General features: G+C 34.8%; 2 protein-coding genes across 2 annotated transcripts; one reads left to right on the top strand and one right to left on the bottom strand.

Moving 5' to 3' along the window:
• The first annotated feature begins 1,037 nt into the window (after positions 1-1,037).
• On the top strand, positions 1,038-2,484 carry EMC7 (ER membrane protein complex subunit 7). The gene has a single exon (XM_085943425.1). The coding sequence runs from the start codon at positions 1,738-1,740 to the stop codon at positions 2,413-2,415; it is 678 nt and encodes a 225-aa protein (XP_085799551.1). The 5' UTR covers positions 1,038-1,737; the 3' UTR covers positions 2,416-2,484.
• Positions 2,485-11,592: 9,108 nt separating this feature from the next.
• Positions 11,593-20,482, bottom strand: LOC147074550 (uncharacterized). Its single transcript, XM_085943753.1, has 8 exons — positions 20,242-20,482; positions 19,865-20,150; positions 17,717-17,960; positions 16,080-16,276; positions 14,693-14,802; positions 14,452-14,606; positions 13,797-14,024; positions 11,593-13,004 (listed from the first exon to the last, which is right to left on the bottom strand). The coding sequence occupies exons 1-8, from the start codon at positions 20,302-20,304 to the stop codon at positions 12,110-12,112; spliced, it is 2,178 nt and encodes a 725-aa protein (XP_085799879.1). The 5' UTR covers positions 20,305-20,482; the 3' UTR covers positions 11,593-12,109.
• Positions 20,483-22,295: the final 1,813 nt, after the last annotated feature.

Below are 22,295 nucleotides of genomic sequence, written 5' to 3'. Positions count from 1 at the left end.
GAACCGTTCGAATACAACGCAATATTATGACTTCACATGAAAATAGCGATCCAATATAACGTGAATATTTATCTCCCGCGGGGCTCATTTAGAATAGAAGAAGGTACATAAGCAATGTAAAAAATAAATTTTAACATTATTTTGTTTCAATGTCGGTGCGGGACATTCATATCAAAACAAATGTTGATAAATAATGAAGCAATGTATATATATGAGAGGAATAAACCATTTCTGATTAGAATAGGAATTTATAAGACCCAAAGGTGTGGAATCAGCTTAGAGAGACTTTACAGCGGGGGAACAAACTATATTGACCTCTCTGTTCAGCCCGGTGCACTGAGCCTAAAAGCAAGGAATATATACCTAATTCTCATGTTAGGTTTCATCCATCCTATCTTGCAGGATCTATCTTGCTTTACCAGGTGATAACAAACAGATATCTCAAGGGACTTCAGAGTCAATAGCGAGAATAATGAAAGGAGTTTTACCTACCATTAAAACTCTTATTATTCTTGTTGACTCTGAAGTCCAGAGAACACCTACCTGGTTTCCTTCATTCCTTGAGACATAATATCAAATTGAATAAGCAGAGACAAGGGACGCTTCCAATAGAAGCGTCAGCCCTGCCAGCCTGCTAAACAAGATGAGCAACCAGAGAGATAGATAATGCAGAAGAAAAGGGGGTAAAAAAAGGCCAGCACAGAAGAACACAAGGCAAAAAATACGATCAACGTCTCGAGGGTCTTCAGAGTCAACAAGAATAATAAGAGATATTTAATGGTAGGTAAAACTCCTTTCATTATATCTGTTTCACCATGAGATTTTCAAAAATGACTTACAATTTCAAATTGAGTGATCCAGTTAATCATTGGATCACCCAACTTCAAATTATCAACTTTTTTGATTGCGTTCGTTTGTGCACCCACAATAAGTAAGGTACTCGTACCTATTTGAATTTCAATTTGGGTGATCCAGCTACATGCTGGATACTTGAAACACTAAAATTGGAATTTTATTTTTTTTTTAATTTCACACACTTGTGGATCAGCTGTAAACGTTAGTGCACGATTTTGTTTTTTTGTGTTTTCACGTTTAAACGAGCTATTTGATTGTTTTTATGCAAAATCTGACTTCGAAACTTTTTTTTATTGAAATTATTTTTCACATACCTATCTAGTGCACGGTTGTACAAACTTCTTTTATTTTCGTGTTTCTTTGATTCATCATATTCATCATATGATGGGAGATGTCAAAGAGATTGGTTCCAATCTCTATGGGAGATATTCATTTTGGATATTTGAACCATTAAAATTGTTTTTTTTTAGTAGTAAGTACGTATGCGCTAGCTTTTTCCGAGATATTTTGACGGGGTACCTACAAAAACACGAATTTTTCGCGTAATTTACATAGAAAAACGATGAATAAAAATTACTCAAAGGCGTATTTTAAAAAATGTGAAAAAATGTTTAGTGTTAAAACTTGACGGCCGCTCAAAATCAAATTTAATGTAAAAGGTAAAAATCATGTAAGACCATGATTAGACTCTCCACCGTGCAATGTCTTTGGGTGCACCTATTTTTTCAAAGTCAATATTAATTTTTAAAGTTTCAATGAAAGTGGTAATTATCTACAAATATACGTAAAATTGTCTATGAATGGTAGCACTGCTTCATAGATAATATACGTCCACTACTTGTCACCCAAAACGTCATTTGACGAGATAAGTAAAAACTGAAAATGAAGAATTTCTTTATTTTCCTGCTCTGTGCCAGTTCGTGGACATGGTACACCCAAGCTTCAGACCCAACAATCGAAGAGGAGGTTGGAACTGGACGGTATATTATTGAAGGACGTGTATATCCTCCGGAGACCTTCGAACCAATTAATTGGCAAACTGACACAAAGGTGCAAGTCAATGCTGGAGAATTCCTGGGATTCATCAAACAAGATGGATCGTTCATTATAAGTAACGTACCCTCTGGATCATACATAGTCGAAGTATTGAATCCGGATTATATGTACGAACCAGTAAGAGTAGAAATTAATTCCAAAGGAAAATTCCGGGCGAGGAAAGTCAATCTCATTCAGACGTCGTTGGTCATACAAGTGCCGTACCCATTGAAAATGAAAGCTTTGTCTAAGTTTAAATACTTTCACGTCCGCGAACAGTGGAGACTGACCGATTTCCTCTTCAATCCAATGGTGCTGATGATGATATTGCCCCTTCTTCTTATCATGATTCTACCAAAGATGATGAATGATCCAGAAACAAAGAAAGAAATGGAACAGTTGAGCAATTTCACAAAAATGCAAGACATGCCCGAGATGTCTGAAATGATTACGTCGTTCTTCAGTAGCGGACAGCCTGCCAAACCGGCGGCCAAGCCGTCCAAGGCTATAAAAAAGAGACAATAACTGTATAATAAATAAATTTATTGTTACCAATATAGTAGAATAAATTATTGTGTATAAATACCCTGAGAATGAGTTTTTATTTGAATTTATAAAAGTAATTTATTAATATGGAGTTCAGTACTTTTGGTCACATGTCAAAATTAAGTGTACAGTGAAATCCCGATTCTACGGTTGGTAAATGTGCCGCAGATGCCGTCATGAGATTTTATAACTTTCTTTTTAAACCAAACCAAACTTAACCTAATATATTCTTGCACAGTAGCGATAGAGAACCTCTTTGGCTGAACACTGCCACATAATATATTGGCCTATTGCGGCCGACTAATTAGTGAAAAGTGAGAGGCCGCGAATTTTTTAAGCAAAAATAAAACCTTATTAATTTGTTATTTTTTAATATTTTGAGATTTTATCTTTATAAAAAGAGAAAAGTTCGCGTTTTTGTATGGCCGGCCCTGTGCGTCCGGGTATATCCGCATACATATTCGATTTGGCACAACTATGATTGCGTTAAACCTATGCGAATTTAGCTAAAAGTGTAGATTGTCTGAATAGCAGTGACAAAACTACAGTCAATATCCATAATTGCTAAAAATCCTATGAATTTACATGCATTTCATTGAATATTGGTATTTTATTTGTCAAATAAAGAACAATTTGTAAAGTAAAATAAGTAGGCATTATAGGTATATCACTATTTTGTATTTAATTAACAAGAGTAAATTATTTTGACGCTCATGATAGCCGAACGGCATACACGTTGGTTTATAATCTCGTGGGTAGGTTCAAATCCTGGGTCTGGCAAATACAGATTGATTTTCAATTTGTGGAAGGCCGCTAAATACTATCTATAGCAGTGGTTTCCAAACTTTGTTACTGCGCCTCCTCCAAAATCTAATCTTGGCGCCTCCCCCCCTTTATTTCATTAAATAATAAATAGCCAAAAATGTACCACTTAATACAACAAGGAAAAAAACTTAATTAAGTACCTATAAAAATAAACAAGATTTTATTAAGTACTTTTATTATATTCATATTTAAATTAATTTGTTATTCCTGGGCCCCAGGCTCTTTATAAACTATGCATTTGCAAACTGCAAACGTGTGGCTACATTTGTGTTAAACTTTTCGCGCCTCCCAGTTTGGAAATCGCTGATCTACAGAGTATATACAGCGGAGCTACGGGATGTTGGTTTGACCTGGAATGATGCAAGAAGACTGGCGAGTGACAGGGATTCTTGGAGGCGCCTCGTGGTGTCCATATCCTCCAACTAAGGGGTGGATATGGCAAAAGTATGGACCTAATGGGTTGAGCAAGTGGGTTACATCCATTTCTCATAAAAACAAAACACCTGTTAATACATACCTCTACTCTGTGGAGGCCTATAATATGATCTTATTAGGATTGGACATGGTCAAAAAAATATATCGTCACTGTTCTGGCAGAAGACACTAATTCGAAACAATGACATACTGAGTTAGTTATACCAAAATGTTCCTTATTTCAAGCTTTACCGTCTGGAAACCTTCTTAATAAATAAAGTCTTTATTTTTAAGTCATCCTTTTTACGATTACTTAATAAACTCACATGATAGACCATTTCAAACATTTTAACAACTTCAAAGTCAAATTACTCAAAACTAGTATTCTCCAGTTAGTGTGTTCTGCCAGAACAGAGACGATATATAATAATATCTTAATATATATTATGAACACTCTTAGTATAGAATTGTTTTATTCGAAAATAATAATAATAATATACCTTCCTATTATAGCCACATCACGTAGTTGGTAAAACGCGTCTCTGAAACCATGGGTGTGGGTTCGAGCCCTCATCTACCAAGAAAGACATGTTAATTTTTCACTGTTTATTTGATTATCACTCAGTGGATATTTAGGAGAGAAACTAGTAATTTACTTTATACCTAATATTATGTAGATCAGTGGCGAAGGGTGGATGTAGGCTGTTAAGATCGCACATAAATAGTGCACACTAAAATTTATCAGGCATACGTTTATGTTATCATTGAACTAAGACTACAAACACCAGATACGAAACTGTTCGTTTTTAAAACTCCCAAGTTCGAATCCTGGGTCTGGCTAGTACACATTGTTTTTCAATTTGTGTATAAGTCAGAAAAATCTGTTAATACAAACCTCCACTCCGTGGAGGCCCATATTATAATCTTATTAGGATCGGACATGGTCGGAAGAAGAATGATGTAGATGTAACACAGACCATAATAAAGCTCTTATATTCCGGCCGACACTTACACCATGGACATGTAGGGAACTAAATTCTCCCCTGCTCTTTTACATACACCTCAATACTCATGCTCTTTAATTATGGATCCCTGACAATAGGTAAATGTATCAAAAGAAATAAAACAAAGTTGAAGATACTTCAATTTAATCAAAATCTAATTATACACATATGATATGTATCAAAAACACCATAATAAAAGCTCACACTTTCTTAGAAAAACTACATTTAAAGCACTTCTTATAAATCTCACAGAAAATACAAATTATTGTACAAAAGGCCATATATTAACTTAGTTCAAGCCACAGTTAAGTACATTCATTATTTTTTTATGCCAATCTTTATGGATTCAGTCATACATATCATAAACTTTAAAACGCTGGATTTTAATGACAAATTTATTATATATATACAGTATAACCTCGTTTTTACGTGCCCGGAATTCACGTTTTCCCGGCAATTGCGTGTATTTTTTTCAGTCCCGATGTATTTCAGTACATTTAATACCCGCATTTACATTTTTCTTTCCCGCGATTTACATCGGAAATATTTAAAATATGCGAGTTACGCGCGCTTGACAATGATTGGGTCGTGACATTCGAACGATTTTTCAATAAAATTTTTAATTGAATGATGTTTTTTAATAAAATGTTATTTTTTTAGAAACATAAAATTTAAGTGTTCTTTTTTTCAATACCCCCCTTTTACATTTTCCCTCCAATTAGGTTTTTTTTTCAGTCCCTTAAAAAACGTAAAATAGGGGTTATACTGTATATATATTAAAAGAATTATTTTGAAAGTGAATGAAAAAACAATCAGCTTAAACCCTGTGGTATGCCAAACTCAAATGGCACTTACAAATTTTTTGTCGAATTACAAAAAATTTGTCACTAAAATAATTGTTTTCAAATTTATTATCATTATCCACATCATGTCTTTTTTGTCTACTTCAAAAAATATTACATACTAGGTACTTTAAGACACCTGCGGTTGGAGTTGAGACAGAAACACCGTCTCCAATGGCAGGAATCTGGTGAAATTTTTTCAATGAATGTTTAATCCAGAACAAGGATCCAATGGGTGGGTCGAATGGCTCACAATCATTTTACATAGACAAAAAATATTAATATAATCTTTGCTCCGTGGAACAAAATGGTAATTAAACATTTATCGCAAAGCTGCTCAGTTCAGTCAAAAAGTTACATAGATTTCACAATTATATAATAATAGAACATAAGTCTTATAAATAAGCACAAACCATAAAAACAGATTCAAATATCAAAAGCAAGTACCAAACGATAATGTGAAATATCTACAGTGTTTGTTATACAGTACACTCTCAGTAATCCGCCGCTCGATTATCCGACAACTACTATAATCCGCCGTTATTTTTACTAGTTGAAAGCACAAAATCAAGCTCTATAATTCGCCGGTATTCGATTGTCAAATTCAGTAGTCCGCCGCGTACAAGTATACAATGCAGATGAGACGGGTTTATTTTGGAAACTTGTCCTTCGTAAAACGTACATTCATCGCGAAGAAAGTAATGTATCAGGGAGGAAAGTGCCCTAGGACCGCATCACAATTATGCCGTGCTCCAATGCAACCGAGACACAAACTGAAGCGTTTGGCCATAGGGAAAGCCAGGAATCCTAAGCCATTGAAGAATATCTGCCTCACTGAACAACTGGTTGTCACGTAATTTACTGTTTAATATTTAGTTAATAAACTTAAGTTTATAAATCATCACTGTTCTGGCAGAAGACACTAATTCGAAAAAATGACATATTGTGTTAGTTACCCAAAATGTTCCTTATTTCAAACTTTATTGTCTGAAAACCTTCTTAATAAATAAACAGTCTTTATTTTAAAGTTATCCTTTTTACGATTACTTAATAAACTCACATGATAGACCATTTCAAACATTTTAACAACTTCAAAGTCAAATTACTCAAAACTAGTATTCTCCAGTTAGTGTGTTCTGCCAGAACAGAGACGAAATAATATGTATAATTTAGTAAATACGTGATTTTGATTATAAATAAAACCGTTATTTGCTAGTACAAATTTCTCAAAAAAAAAAACAATTTTTACGAAATACCTGTTTTAATTTTTATCATATTTTGTATGTATGCACTATAATCCGCAGCTTTCACTAATTGGACACTTGTCTGGTTTTTGGGGTGGCGGATTAGTGAGAGTGCTGTATGTGTACTGAGATGTAATAAATAATCAACCGTTTATTCCTGTTGAGACAAATTCTTTCAAATAGAAATGCATTCATACCTACATAATATTATTTAATTTAAAAGCAGATCTACTTTAATTATTGGCATTTTTTACTGATTCCATTATAAAGTAGTGATATATATAAACTGAAATACAATTGACTGCCACATTGCATTATAAAAAGCAAAATGTAATGTATTGTGCCGGACATTAAAAAAATATTACAATGTGAAATAAGCACAATAACTGAGTACGGAACATACACTATTGAAATTCTTAAATAATAAATAAATAGTTTGTACTGGCTTCATTTTTGTAACTGCACCATAATATTTTGATAGTCAGAATTATTATTTATTAGACAACCGAAATGTTACATTACCATAGTTTATTAAGTCTTCATGATTCTTTTTCTATCTTAACACTTTACCGCAAGTTAGCTCACCAAAGTTTGTATGTACCATGTAGCCAATGACATTAATATGGACGAAGCATCTAGAAAATAAAATGACACTCACTTTGTGTCGGGTCTGCCGGATGGCGAAATTCATATTTTAATATCGGTATCCTACGCTCAAATGAACATTCTGCTTGCAAGCGGTCTGGCGACACCGCTGGGTCTGCCCATACAAAATTTCTGACTGTCAGGTTTCGACTCCACCGTTATTATTATGTTACAAAATGCCAATGTGCCTAGTTAAAAATTGTAAAAAAATCTACTTAACACTCCAAGAAAGATGGGATATCACTTTGCATGTGTTAGTATTATTTATTATTTATAAAATGCCATTTTAAGATATTGATGAATGTTTATTCAATGCAATTGAATGACAGGAACCATTGGACAGTCAGTCGCCTGTGATTCGCTGGGCTCGCTTGCGTCTAATCTCCGAGAAGTCGTAAGTAACCGAGAATCTGTTTCTAACGCAATGAGTCATGACACTAATACGCCATTACAATAAAGGTTATATTACTATAAATTCTCGAAGCTTGTATCGCATAATGGAAACAGATACGTCAATGGTCACGTGACATCTACCTATACATCTGTGAATGACTTTCATGGACAATTTCTCGTGCGCGCCGGGTATGAAGTGAGTCGTCCATTTAATATGTCATTGCATGTAGCCATGAGCGAGTTAACTCACGACTTCTAGTCAACATCATGCACTGGCGAAGGGTGCAGGTAGGCTGTTAAGATCCAACATAAATAGTGCACACGAAACTTTTTCAATCGTACGTATTTGTTTTCATTGAACTAAGGCATAAAGTCCACTAAAGTAGGCTTGCGGGGCGCTCGCGTATTTTCTATGTGAATCATCGAAAATACAACGTAATCAAATACGCCAGTGCACACTGGATTTGACGACGCATTGACGCATTCTGCCCGCCTGCCCCATGAGTCACCGTTGTGTGGCTTTTCAGCCGCACGAATTAACGAAAATACAACGTAGTCCATTCATTGAACACGGCAAGCAAAATCACGCTCTGGAAGCGTCGTCGATAGACGGGCGAGAAGTTATTATTTAATAACAGAGAACTCATTGTTTAATTATCGCGTAATTACAAGCCCCTAAAAATAATATAATATTTTTATTGCTTTGTTATGAGGACGCTGATAATAATAATTATTTTGTGCTTCTTGGGCCCCTTATTACATAGGTGAAGGGTAATGCGCGGGTGGGAGGGGGCCTACTCAGTAGTGAGCGCACCGAACGCTTTTTTGGTGGGCTTTATGCCTAAGACTTACGAAAAAGGGAAACTTAGAAAACGGTTTTTATCCACCCATTAATGCCGTCTGGTTGCATTTTTTATGCATGCCCCTTCTACACCCCACCCCACGCATGCATACCGCACTTACTGACTTCCACATTTGTATGGGGGAAAAGGGCCGGAAGGCGAGTGGGGGGGTCGAATGCACCGAGTAGTTCACGCAGGCACAGACACCGAGTATGACAAGTTTATTTTTATAACTTCTTAGTTATTACGGTAATAAAACAAAACTCAGGATGTTTCAAATCACTAGCGCCTATTCATCGAAGAAATTACATTTTTATTTTATTATTTAAGATTGTCCTTGAAAATTCAAACATCTGACCGAGCGAGCCAAAAAACAATGCAGTGTCACAAGCCTGCATGTTTAAAATTTAATATGAATGGCAGAGTTATATGTGATAAAGGCGTCACGCGGCTTGTAACCATTATCTACTATAAGACACCACGTTGGCGGAAGCGGTAAGTAAAGTGTTAAGTACACCATCAAACATCTCAAATGCTAGATTATTCTATAAGTCTTATGAAATTTTATACAGTCATGGTTTCTTAATGTTACTGCATAGTTCAAATACCATGGTTACAATAATGAACAATGGAAAATAAGGTGTCAATTAATTTCATTGTAGACAGTAAATTATGTAATGTGATTTTATCACACAATTTTACAAAATACCAGTTCTTAATATGTAATTGTAATAGTAATTGCAATCATATTTTCAGTCATAACAAAATATGCACATTCAAATTACATTTTCAGACATTGACAATTGATACAAGTTTTTATTATGGAATTGTCATTTTTATTACAAAAGGCAACCCACAAGCTACCCAAATATTTACTAAAGGAGGATTACATATAAGAACCTTGAAGTTATATCAGAAAAAATATTGAACTATACTATTATATAAATTGTTTTTGTACTATGTACAAGTACAATCAGATTCCCAGTGTAAACAAAAGTTTTAAGAAATTACTTCCTCCAGCGAAATACATTTAAATTTATTAAGTACTTAGACAAAAACATATATTTGCGAACATCAAAAGAAAAAGACAACACACTGTTTAAGTCATTCATCATTATCACTCTGCTTGTGCATAGCCTTTAGTACTAGGTATATTCAAGTTTGAAACAAAATAAAAAAGTGCAACATGGATAGCAATCCTGGGATTGGTGAAATCATGGAAAACACTTATTTTTAACCAATAGAAATGTGAGATGTTTATACATAATATGTTATCATGATTTGGCAAGTATAAAGTTCAATAGTTGTGTATTCAAAAAAAATCATAATCACAGTGGTATGTCGTTCAAGATTTATTATTAATGAGCTTATTTTAAGACATTCTTCAACCTATCATCCCTATACTTATGGCAAAAGGGAATAACGTACAATATTATCATATTTGGAAATAAAGGAAAAAAAGTATTTATTAAAATAGTCACCTGAAAAAACTATGAATAAGAAAGTAGTATTTAAATTAAAAAACAAATAAATGCCTTTAAATATGAGCCGAAACCTTTTATTTTAGTTTAATGCATATCAGTCATTTTGAGTTCTACAATAAAAAGGGATTAGAGCCATTATAAACATATTTCAATAACAATACTGTAATATATTTACATATTTTATAGCGATTCTTTGAGAAACTAGCCATTTAATTTAGGTTATACTTTTTCTTCATAAAAATAGGTTTTTTTCAAATCAAAATCGTTTGAAAGTTAATCCCAATATTCCAGGATTCCAACTTTTTTAATTTTGTGATAACAAAATCAAAAAATTGAGCAAATCCCAGGATTCTAGAATTGAAATCCCTAATATGTACTTACTTAAGAGGAAAAACAAAATGTCGATGACAAATTTCTGACAATATTTAATCAACAACAAACCACAATGAAAGTAAGGTGGCCAGACACCATTTCTTGCTGTACACATGAAGTCGGCGGGACTAATTCACTTAATATCACAATCACGGACAGCGTTTACATCGCTTCTTTTGTATCAGCATATATCCTGTTATTTCTTGTTACCTGTCCCAACTATTGAACCTTATTTTCAATGTGGTTATATTTATAGCGCCTGTACACGTGCATGAATTTACTGTCACCAATAGTGTGTAAATTGAACTATCACGACGATTACATGTTTAGATGTAAAAGTGCTGACTGTCTCGCCAATCTCATTCTTCAAGCGCGTCGCGTTATCAATTTATGGTGCTATTTGATTGGTTGTGAAAAATTGTAAGAACTAAAATGCTTTGCGCGGTGCAGTTCGTATTTTTTCCGACAGGCTCGCCACAATCGTTCTACTACGCAGACGCAGATATCGCACAAATTCCAACTGTCGTGTGAAAATTCAGAAGCTTCCGAACTATTTTGATCCATGCATCTAATCTTGCAACTTGCACGATAATATGTGTTTATGCATGCATTTTCTTGTAATAATCCGTACTGCTAGCAGTAAATCCATGCACGTGTAAACAGGATATTACCTCTTGCATATTATAACACCATGGTTATTTTGCTTTTGATGAATACAATTTGTAAACACAAACAATAGTACAATGAAACGAATTATTTATGCGTTATTGCCAACAAACAAATATAACACGGAATTCAGTCATTTATATTACAATAATTTTATTATTTTACTGTTATATTATGTAAATATTTGTCAGCTACGTTGTCGACATAAGCACATTTAATAAGCAAGATCACAATACAATATGATATTTGTCTAAATAAGACGTATTCCATATTATGATATCAATAATCACAACCTGAAATATTCCAAAATCGTGTAAGTAACAAATTTGAATAACAATGTCTTATGATAGAAAGAATTTACAAAATAAAAGAACATAATATAATATCATAAATATAAGATTAATAATTTATAACAAAAAGTGGATTTTGCAATATTTTTCACTCACAATACTGCGCATTAGTTTTATTATTTATATAACACAACATTTAATCAAAAATATTCACTCAACCTCGAACGGAAATAAAGATTTTAGGAAACCTGGAATCTTATATAACCCAAATTATTGAGTAAAAATATTTGAAATCAAGAAGGAAGAATGTATTTTTTCAAATGGTAATATTCCCATAAACCTTGCCCTACACAAGAATATAATAAAATAAAGAAAAGATAAATGATAAATTAAGTCAGACAAACACATAATAAATAAATTAGCACAGGAGCATCTGCCTGTGTTTTTCTGCATCACATAATACAATAAGTACGTTCCATAGACAATATTATGCTATAATCAAACATGAAAAAGCATGAATTTCTTTTATTTCAATTGACAAAACTTGACGTCAAAATTGACACAAGCTCGCTCACCTAAAATCAGCAAAAGGTACACTAGAAAAGCACAGCCAATATTCACGAGAATATAATAATTACACTGAAAAAGCTAATCAAACGCCCTTCATCACCATATAATTATCTTCAACCAATATTAAGTCAGAGGACGGCAGGCAAGATTTGGTACTTTCGGTGGCAGGAATTTTTACCAATTTTCCACACGGAGACATTGGCATATATTCATCTTCGGCAGCCCTCTGTTTCAGTTTCATCGAAGCCAAGTCCGCTTTGCCCATTAAAACGAGGTCCAAAATATCGGGTGGATATGTATTCTTGATCATGTTTTCCGTACAAATTATCGAAAGATCTTTAATGTTTTCATCACTGTTAGCTAAGCAATCGGAGAAGTCGACGCTGTATCTATTGATTTCGTTGATTCTATCCAAATCTGAACTGAAAGGATCGGTTTTGTGACACGCGTTCAATTGTTCTTCAGATTTGGAGCATCTCTTCATGACGACATCATCGAGAACTTCATCGGCGTCGAGAGTTTCACAACTTTTTGCGACGCTCTTCGCGGCATTAAAATTATTCGACCCGCCCAACTTTCTCAGCGCTCTGCCCATTTTGGAATTCTTTATAAGGTAAATTGACTTAGCGGGGGTGACGCTGAATTCAAAGCGTTTCTTACGGCTCATGGAGCCTTCCCCGGACTGCAGAGACAGGGTGTCGCTGTCGAATACGGATTTTTCATCGGTACACCGTGATATTTGCGAATCGCTTTTTATTCGACTTCTGAACAGATCCAACGCTGAGTGAATCCGTTCGCCATTTTTGCATGCCATCTTTGAGGTATTGTACTTTGAGGTTATGTGATTAGTTTCTTCAGCTCTATTCGTAGGAGAAAGTGAACCCAGGGAACCGTGTATTGTGGACCATTTGATCCTCAGATCATCTTGCATCGGTGTTGAGCATAAACTTTCTTCTTCCACTCCTGAATCACTGGCACTAAAATAGCAAATAAAATTTATTGAAGAATAAGTTGAGAAAAAATCCAATTTTTACAGCATTATCATATAAGTACTACCACTACTATAAGTGAAACAACTTAAGATCGATCGTTCACAGATGCGATTTCTTCTAGTGTATGTTATTATTGATACGGCTGCAATCATGGACTTTACTAATAACAATATTGCATCACTATTTCTCGCTAGACACGCTTCCGACTATGTAGTTTTCTGTCAAAACTATCGAACTTCACACTAATGTTTAAAGAATACTACTAAATCTATCGAAATCATAAATAGTCCTGGATATGACTACCTCCCCCCATTTACATGCCAAATTATTTTGTATATAAAGCCTTGTCCAGACCAAAATACATCTGTCTGTACACAAATGAACATTGTATAAAACTGTTAAGAATATTTAAAATGATTTGATACAAATGTAGATGTTTTTTATATTCTTCCATGGATAGGAAATATGTGCAAAGTTTTAGTGTTTTATCCAAAGTAGCAAAGGCTCGTCTCGTGGAATGGTTTTTGATTACTGTCCTAACAACATTTACTTTAATTGTATGAGCAACAAAAATGCACACATGAAAATGCGGCATTAGGAACTTTTTTAGGTATCCAAGTTCACATTTACATATTATAAATGCTCAATACAAGGTTTTTTTCTTCCACAACTTTGGTCAAAACACAATATCGTGTTATACAGAATCAAAGAGTTGTAGGTGTATAAGAAATACAGGTCACGATAATTTTTAATTTATTCAATGTTTGCTTAACCCACCTGTCCAACCGTCCCGAGTTGACTCTGTACCGTGGAGGCAGTGGAGGAGGAATTCTCTTAGTGTGGCGGCGGGTCGTTCCGTAAATGCAGTCACCGAGCACCTCATACGTATTGTCAAAATGTCTGCTCTGATGCTTAGGCGTTTTCTTGACTTCGGGAACCTGCTCGGATATTTCTTCATAGATGCCAGAGGCTATTGAAACACCTGAACATCGACGCTCTGACGGACTAAAAATGTATTATTCATGATAATCAGATTAAAGAGAACAACAAAAAAAATAACTATTTTATATTGACATCTACTGACAAAATGAAAAATATAATATGCAGCTACACTTCATGACAAATCACTTTTGAGGTAACGTAACTAAATGCAGAGCTGCAGACAATAATGTAATTAATATTTTTTTTATGCACTGTACTGCAATGTCAACAAGATTAAATCCGACTGATTTGTCGAAAAACAAAAAATGCCCATTCTTGACCTCGATACACCAACCTTTCACTCGCCGAGTGAATGCACTTAACAGATTAAGTTACCGACCCAAGTGTCCTAATAACTATGCTATCTGAGTGAGATGGCTAACATCCTTATTAATTAAATCAAGACAATGTGAAATATTGTTATAAGACAATACAATTGAAAAAACATTACCATTGATTGGCCTCTTGAAATTTAACCAATGGAGTTAGAAAATCATCACTTGGTGTAAATTCGTCATCACTGTTATTTTCAAATGACACATTTGGACTCTTTTGGTAACCAGGAGTGCTTAAAAGTAGCCCTGCCGATATTAACGTTGACGCCACCTAAAATAGTCAATAGATTATTGTCATAATGATAATGGTAAGGAAAAATAATGTAAAAATAGTTTATTTCCATGTTTCTTTTGTACCTTTCCTTTGAGGACGTATCCATTTTCATCCATTGAAACCCGTACACTGGGATCATTAACAACGCCGTCCCATTTCCCACTGTCCATACAACCTGCACCACATGAGAGCCCTACAAAGAATAACTAATAATTAAATTGTTTTTAATTACACATTTCATAATTCCATCATTAGGTGTTGCTAGCATCACCACGCTCGCTCTTAAGATAAAACAACATATAAAAATCATATAATGGCGAATCTGTTTTAAATTAAATATGTAATTTGGTTTTACAATGAAACTGAAAACATTACGTTTTACATTCTCGGATTCAGAAATTGTCGTCAATATCGAAAAAATTAGAGCCTGACAAAACTGCACATCAGTTGTCACAATTTAATTTTTTAAAAGTCCATAGATAATCCATATACCGCTGTGGCAATGCTGTAATAAGAGGTATATAGTGCGAAATCTTTACGGTGATAGGCGGCGGCTTGGAGAACTACATCCCCTCCTCGTTTTTCAGTACTTACAATACTTCGAAATCGAAAACCATAGACAAGATACAACACGAGTGCCGCCGTCAGGTTTCACGTTAAAGATTTCGCAGTCTACCTTCCCAATTGTAGTAATTTAAAATTAATTTTAAAGTGAATCTTCCAAAGATACCGGATGGACTGATTTTGTAAAAACTGAGCCCAACCCTTTCCTTCCTGCCCCCATGGAATTATATAATATCTTATGTTCAGTAAGGAAAGGGGAGATAAGTCTAAAATTACTACATACTACTAAAGCAGAATGAGATAATAGATAATTTTGTGGGAGAACTTGTATATTTCCATGAGAAATATAATTTATTAATCGGTGTATATTCGATTTGTCACTTTGGCATACATATGTGACTAATTTGTTGGACATATCTCCCTTTTCTTTTCGCACAAAGAATAGTAACTTATAAATACGCAGCAGCATTTTTCTCATTCAAGAATCATATCCAACTCAGAAATACAAAGATGTACATATTATGAAGTACAAATACAAAGGGAAGCTTTAGATTAAAAACGTTTGAATGTATAATATTATGCATTACATTAAAATTAAAATTCAGATCTATGGACAAATAGTTACATACTTATAATGCTTTATATGTATGTAGGTAAGTACATGTTCAATCCAAATAAGTAAACATACATATTCAATACACAAAATATTACTAATCCTCTTATCTCAAATTTATGACAAATGTTATAGTCTGAATCAACACTAATAAAAAATTATGGATAAACCAACAAAACTAGAGAAAATAAAAGCAAGTGCCTAACTGATGAGACATGGCAGATAACAAAAAAAGAAATTCAGCAATGAAATTAAATATAATCAATAATATAAGATCATTTTTTGTAATCTACCTGAATCTCTTTGACTTTCACTGAGCTGGCAAGACTGCATACTGCATAAAGTTCCTTCACTTCTACTCAGTCTGCGATTTAAGTGTCGTAAAGTTATCTGTGGACTGTGAGATAGGTTTCTACTTCTCAATGTCTTTATTAACGCTTTCCCTGTCTGACAAAAAATTAAAATACGTCCCTCTCCAAACTTGTAGTAACTGAAACAAAAATTATGACTATATAGCTCACAGGAATAACTTATAATCTTACTTATAATGTATTATGTTATAGTCACAAGCAAATCAGTACATTGCTTCGTGGATTACAAGTACGCCTTCAACAGTCACATCGCCCTTCTTTTGGAAGATACTGGATCCCTACGAAAATTATCACCATAGTTAAATCACCGAGTGAGAATATCGAGTCTTGTATTAAAGCCGGTAACACTGTCACCGAATGGTTCGGGCTCAACACTGTAGTACGACAAGATTACGTTGCTTCTTTTCACAATCCTCCTCGAGTTCTTACTACAGAAGTCAATATGTACTACTCGACTGAGGCAGGACCCTACGGTGAAGCCTTAACTGTGACACTGTCATACTTGTCCTTTTTATCAGTGACCAATATTATGTGCAATGAAGCGGATTACCTTTGATCGGCAACAGACAGACCATCGAGAGAATCGACAGCTTTAAATACCTGGGAGTACACAGATGGCACTTTGCGGAGAGCTCGCAACTTTATAGAAATGGCTGGAGCAACCTACAATACATAGCGGAATGTTTGAAACTCTCAGTTGGGCTCGGTCAGAACCGAACGCTGCCTATGCAGCACTCGAATTCTGGCAATGCTGCTTTACGGTAGTGAGTCAAGGCACCTTGCGAAGACTCAAAGCTACCCTATACTGAACTTCAAGAAGAGATGTTGCAGTGGATACTGGGTCACACTATTGAGTACTCATAAACAAGATGTGAGAGTGGAGTAAGAATAACATAGTTGTAGTAATAGTCTCAATAAAAATCCCGGTATACTACACCAGAATCGTGGGCACCTTATTATTAATATTTTACGACTATGACGTAAACCAATCAAGAAAAAAATGATAATAAAACATTTCTGTAGTTGCTGTTTTTTCTATGTCATTATTTATCTTATTTAAACTTTATTAGACACGATTTACCAAAATTCATGGGTATTTGAAATTTTCAAATAATTCTGAGCGCCTCAACAAAATTGTGTTATGTACCGAATCCATGTCCAAATACAAATATAGGTACTAGAGTGCGAAAATTATAAGTTGAAGTGTCATGGCCGCCGTCATGGCGCTGCGATATATTATGAAAAGATTGTCAGTATTGTAGTTCTCGAAACGTTAAACTTGCCGCAGTCTAGCTTTGGTTGAAAAGGAGGACTGTGTATGAAAAGATACTAGAAAAATCTTCAACCTAGCAAACTAGACGTGCAGAAGATTACCGGCTGCAGGAAAGCAGTGCAGTATCCTGTAGCATCACTGAATAGAAAGAAGTTTTAGCCGATAAATTCTATTTCGTAAATATCTATGAAGATATTTGAACTAAATTTATATCATTCAAACTTCACAAAATGAAACCCCATTCGGCAGTAATACTTATCTGTAATAATGTATTATAATTAATTACCTGTTGGATGTTACGACACATATTTTATTGTGATCAACGATTTTGTCAGCACTTCCCAGCGAGATGTCATCTACGTCCTCCCATTTGAGAGACAACTTACATGCGATTTTGGAGCTGTCGTATATTTGAAAGCCTTCAGGGATGATTTTCAGCACCCCAAACAAACCTTTAAGGCCACATGATTTAGTGAATTCATTGTCAATCAAAGATATGTTGAAATCATTCTTGTGAGATATGTAAGTATCTGTAACAAACAATTATTCGATTACATATTAAACTTATCGGTAGACACATAATCAGATGGCGATAATGGATCTGTGATGTGATTAAGATTAGATAAATGAATTAAGATTTTACATAATATATTGTAAGTCAGTTTTAACTAGTTTGACTAGTTTTAATATGCACCGTAGCTAATTTACAAAGTATTTTCAAATGTTAATTTATTTCAGTTAACATTTACAGTTGACTCTTAATTTACCGGGGTAGAGGATAAACTCAATTCTCTAAGAATAGAATTTTCCAGTTAATTCAATACATATTTAAAAATTCTAGTTGATTTGAGTTTTGTACTATTCCATTTGAGTAATTTTTTGCATCCCGGGTTTCACTGACAATGAATACCTTCAGATAATTGTTGTTTATATAGCAATTTACTACAATAAAAGAAGGTAAAAACTTATTACTTACCAAAGTAAAGGATCAGGTATAAAAACCATTTTTTAATATTTTGAATATTTAAAGTGTTTAGTAAATACCTTACATAAATAGGTAGGTATACTAATAATACATTCAGTAGCTAAGCACATTAAAATATCATTAGTTGTAGACAACAGAACTAGGTAGTGTGTAAAAATTACTATAATGAAATAGTAGAAAACTCAAATCAATTAGATTTTTTAGATACCTATTGAATTTACATTCATATTCATACATACATAAACTTTTTTATAAAAACTAGGAGCGTAAAGAATAAAGCCGATGATATTGTCATACTGAAGAAATCGGAATCTGCTATAAAATATGCATTTATCACACTGGGAAGGGATGCCAAGGGACTGGACTGTAGATCCTTTCGACCATATCCGATCCTAATAGGATTATATGGGCCCCCACAGAGTGGAGGTTTGTATTAACAGATTTTATTTTTACAGATCATGAAGTCAATATATTCCTGTGAATGAGGCTACTTTCTTCAGGTTGATTATCTTGAAGACTCCTCTCAAAGAAGGAAAAGGAACAACTATGAAATAAATGCGTTGTACCTTGGACAGGCTATGTCTCAAAGATGGAAGGCACCCAACTACATGAAAGGCACCGTTTCAACAGAAAGAGTGAGATTGAAAGAGACACATTCTGCGGTGGTTGTGTAGAAAGAGGCACAATATCCCTAAGGCTGTGGAGGGAGCTTGTTGAACACAGAGGGGAGTGGAAATATTTTTTTAAGGTGGCTAAGACCCACATTGAGTTGTAGACCGATGATAAATGAATGAATGAAATTATCAAAGATGTTAATTTCACTGTAAATTATTTCAAATAACTATGACTTTTACATAATCTCGTATGGCCTGCCCACATGGCACGTTTCTGCGCGCGAGTAACAAGCCGCGCATTCTCCAGGTACATGTGACCCAATTCAGCTGTTCACAAGCACTCACGCGTGACGACTCTTGCGCAACAATCGCGGCGTTTACAGCCATTATAAAATGAAAGACGACCACTTGGCGCTCGAGTCCGAGACTTTTTATTGCTACCTCCAAAATAAATTACGTCACCTAGGTTGTAAAGTGCCGAGAATAGGTATTGGAAGTAATCTTGAAATACAAAATCTCATAGACGACTGATACAATTGAGTTGTGCTTTTTTCTACACTTGCGCTTGTTTTCTATGCCGATTCAAAAATGAATTTAACGCGCAAACTACGCCGTTTCTGGAAGGAAGACATTTCTGGTTCTCGAGCGTAAATCGCGATGGGACTCACGTTGTAGACAGGCTCTTAGTTGATGACCGATGTGCAACAATTGTTCAGTCTACAGTCACTAGATGTTTAGTGGTCTAAGCTTATGGCACGGATACCAGACAACCAGTCCCCCATCCAACACTATGCTGCAGCAGGCATTTATATTAATTTAAAAAATATATACAAACCTGTACGATTTTTTCCAAGTAGCATAGATCTAATCCGAGACATCCATAATTGGCTTTCTGTTTCCGATTGTCCAGCCAGCAACAAAATGGGTTTATGTCCATCTGTCAATGGAAATATTCCAAATGAATAATTCTTGGTTCTCGATTCTGTCCGGCAAATGATGGATTTGCGAGGGATCTCTATTTGAGAATTGGAGGCCAAGCGAACCGATCCGTGAAAAACAATTATCACCCCGTTTTCTTTTACCGGCGAAGGTCTCAAAGTGCACCATTGTTTTTTCCAGGCCTGTAATAAATTAACAGTCAAACAACTATTTATTCAAGATCGCTCACTGGAGTAACTCCTTTATAAACAAAATTTAAATCAATATTATTACCTTCCATGGGGTAAACCCTCTGTTTGATTTGTCAGTTAACTTTATTTCCAAATATCCTGACATTTCGCATTAAAGGTGAAAATTTCCAATATAGAAGTACAGTATTGTATAATAATACTGAAATAATTAAATGATTAAACCACAAAATGAGCTAAACACAAGGACGGAACATTAAAAATTCAAATCGCCGACGATAACGACAAAATGTTTATTAAAAAAATACAAATAGGCAATAGACATATACACATCACAGCTGCCTGTCTAGTTTTTAATTTAGAACATAGACTGACCATAGAGTATAGACCAAGACTCAATTAAATCTTGAAATGGGTTAGGGATACTTCAACACCTCAAAACAAACCAGCTTTGTTAATTTTCTTATTTTTATCAAACAACCTATTGAATAATTAGTTCAGTTACAATTTATAAAATTGATTAAAGTATCAACCTAGCAACCTGAATAAAAAAAACAGGTAACATTGCAACAAGTGTAGGTACATATTACTTTTCTGACCTTATGACGCGTCCCATTGCGCCGTTCGGATGCGCTTGAGATAGTGTGCTCGAGTACCAAAAATATGCTCCCCCAGATAATGAGTTATTTGGCAATGGCAAGCTAGGTGATGTACTTAATTCATTTTTGAATCGGCATACAAAAAAACGCGTGTGCAGAAAGAAAGCCCGAAAAATCTATTGTGATAGGTACCTACTTACTTGTTTTCTATGAGATTTTACATTTCGTGATAACTTGTAATACCTAATACATTGTATTCTCGGCACTTTACAAGCTGGATGAGGTAATTTATTTTGTAGTAGCTAAGACATAAAACTGTCGCGTTTGTGTTCCAGTCGGTCGAATTTCATTTTGGAATGGCTGGCAATAAATGCCGCGATCTCAAGAGTCTCGCATTCGCTTGCGTTTATCGCGCGACAGATATCTTGCTGTGAATACGTGTGGACGGCTCAATGAGGTCATGGCGAACGCGCAACTTGTTCGCCATGAAAAAACATGCAATAAAATTACTCTATTACGGTAGGTAGGTATCCATTTAAAAAAATTAAAAAAAAATGTGTTAAAACTTGACGGCCGCTCAACATGAAATTTGTAGCTAAGAGCTTGTAAATAAGAGATAAAAATAAAAAAAACATGTTGAAAGTTTAAATAAATATACAGTAAAAACGAAGCAATGATGCGGTTCGCCGATTGTATATGTACGAATACGTGGTCATCAGCTGCCAGGCATCTATTGCGGCTCCCCATACGTACGCACACTATTGACCGACCGCATTATTGTTTTGTTTTTACTGTACATAACCGTGTGCACTTAGAGCCTGTCCACATGGCGCGTTTTTACGCGCGAGTGTCAAATCGCGCGTTCTTCAGGTACATGTTATACTGGTTATACCCGCGCGTCTATTTTTTATGTAGGGAGTTTGGGATCCCTTTGTCTTCATTCTGGATTTGGCTTTCTTACTGTTTAGATGTTGCATTTGACATTTCATTTCTAACTATCAATTTTAATTTCTAACACAAAAATTTCGAAACACGTCGGGTTTTTTTTAGAAACCCGTTCCCTAATGAACTGTCAAAAAATTCTAGGTGTCCACCCGAATTCCAGAGTGGTGTAGGTCATGGCTGGGGAGGGCTGATAGGCCTCTAGCCTGGGGGCCCGGCGTGTCGGGTTGATCAGATAAGTGAGATAAATACACATCATAAATTAGCTTTAATAGTAAAAAAAGTCGCCTGCGGCGCTATTATACTTCGTGACCATGAACATTTTAAATTATATAATTATCCAATATATTTTCTGATTATTATGTGTCGATACTCGACAGCTCCATTATTAAAGTAGATGTATTGAAAATCGCCAATAATTCACTGTATAAGTACTCTCAATTTGAACTAAAACATAATTTGAAAAACGTTAATGTAGTGTTTCACACTGCCTTTAATCTAAGCGGTGGATAGGGGCCCCGTCAAATACCCTAGCCTGAGGGCCCATTTCAGGATGTGGGGGCCATGGTGTAGGTATACCGAGTGCAATAGACAAAAG

Source organism: Rhyacophila brunnea, unplaced genomic scaffold, assembly GCF_057557595.1.
Source record: "Rhyacophila brunnea isolate RB1 unplaced genomic scaffold, BYU_Rbru_1.0 scaffold_16, whole genome shotgun sequence".
NCBI lineage: Eukaryota > Metazoa > Arthropoda > Insecta > Trichoptera > Rhyacophilidae > Rhyacophila > Rhyacophila brunnea.
This window is presented reverse-complemented; position numbering and strand designations above follow the sequence as displayed.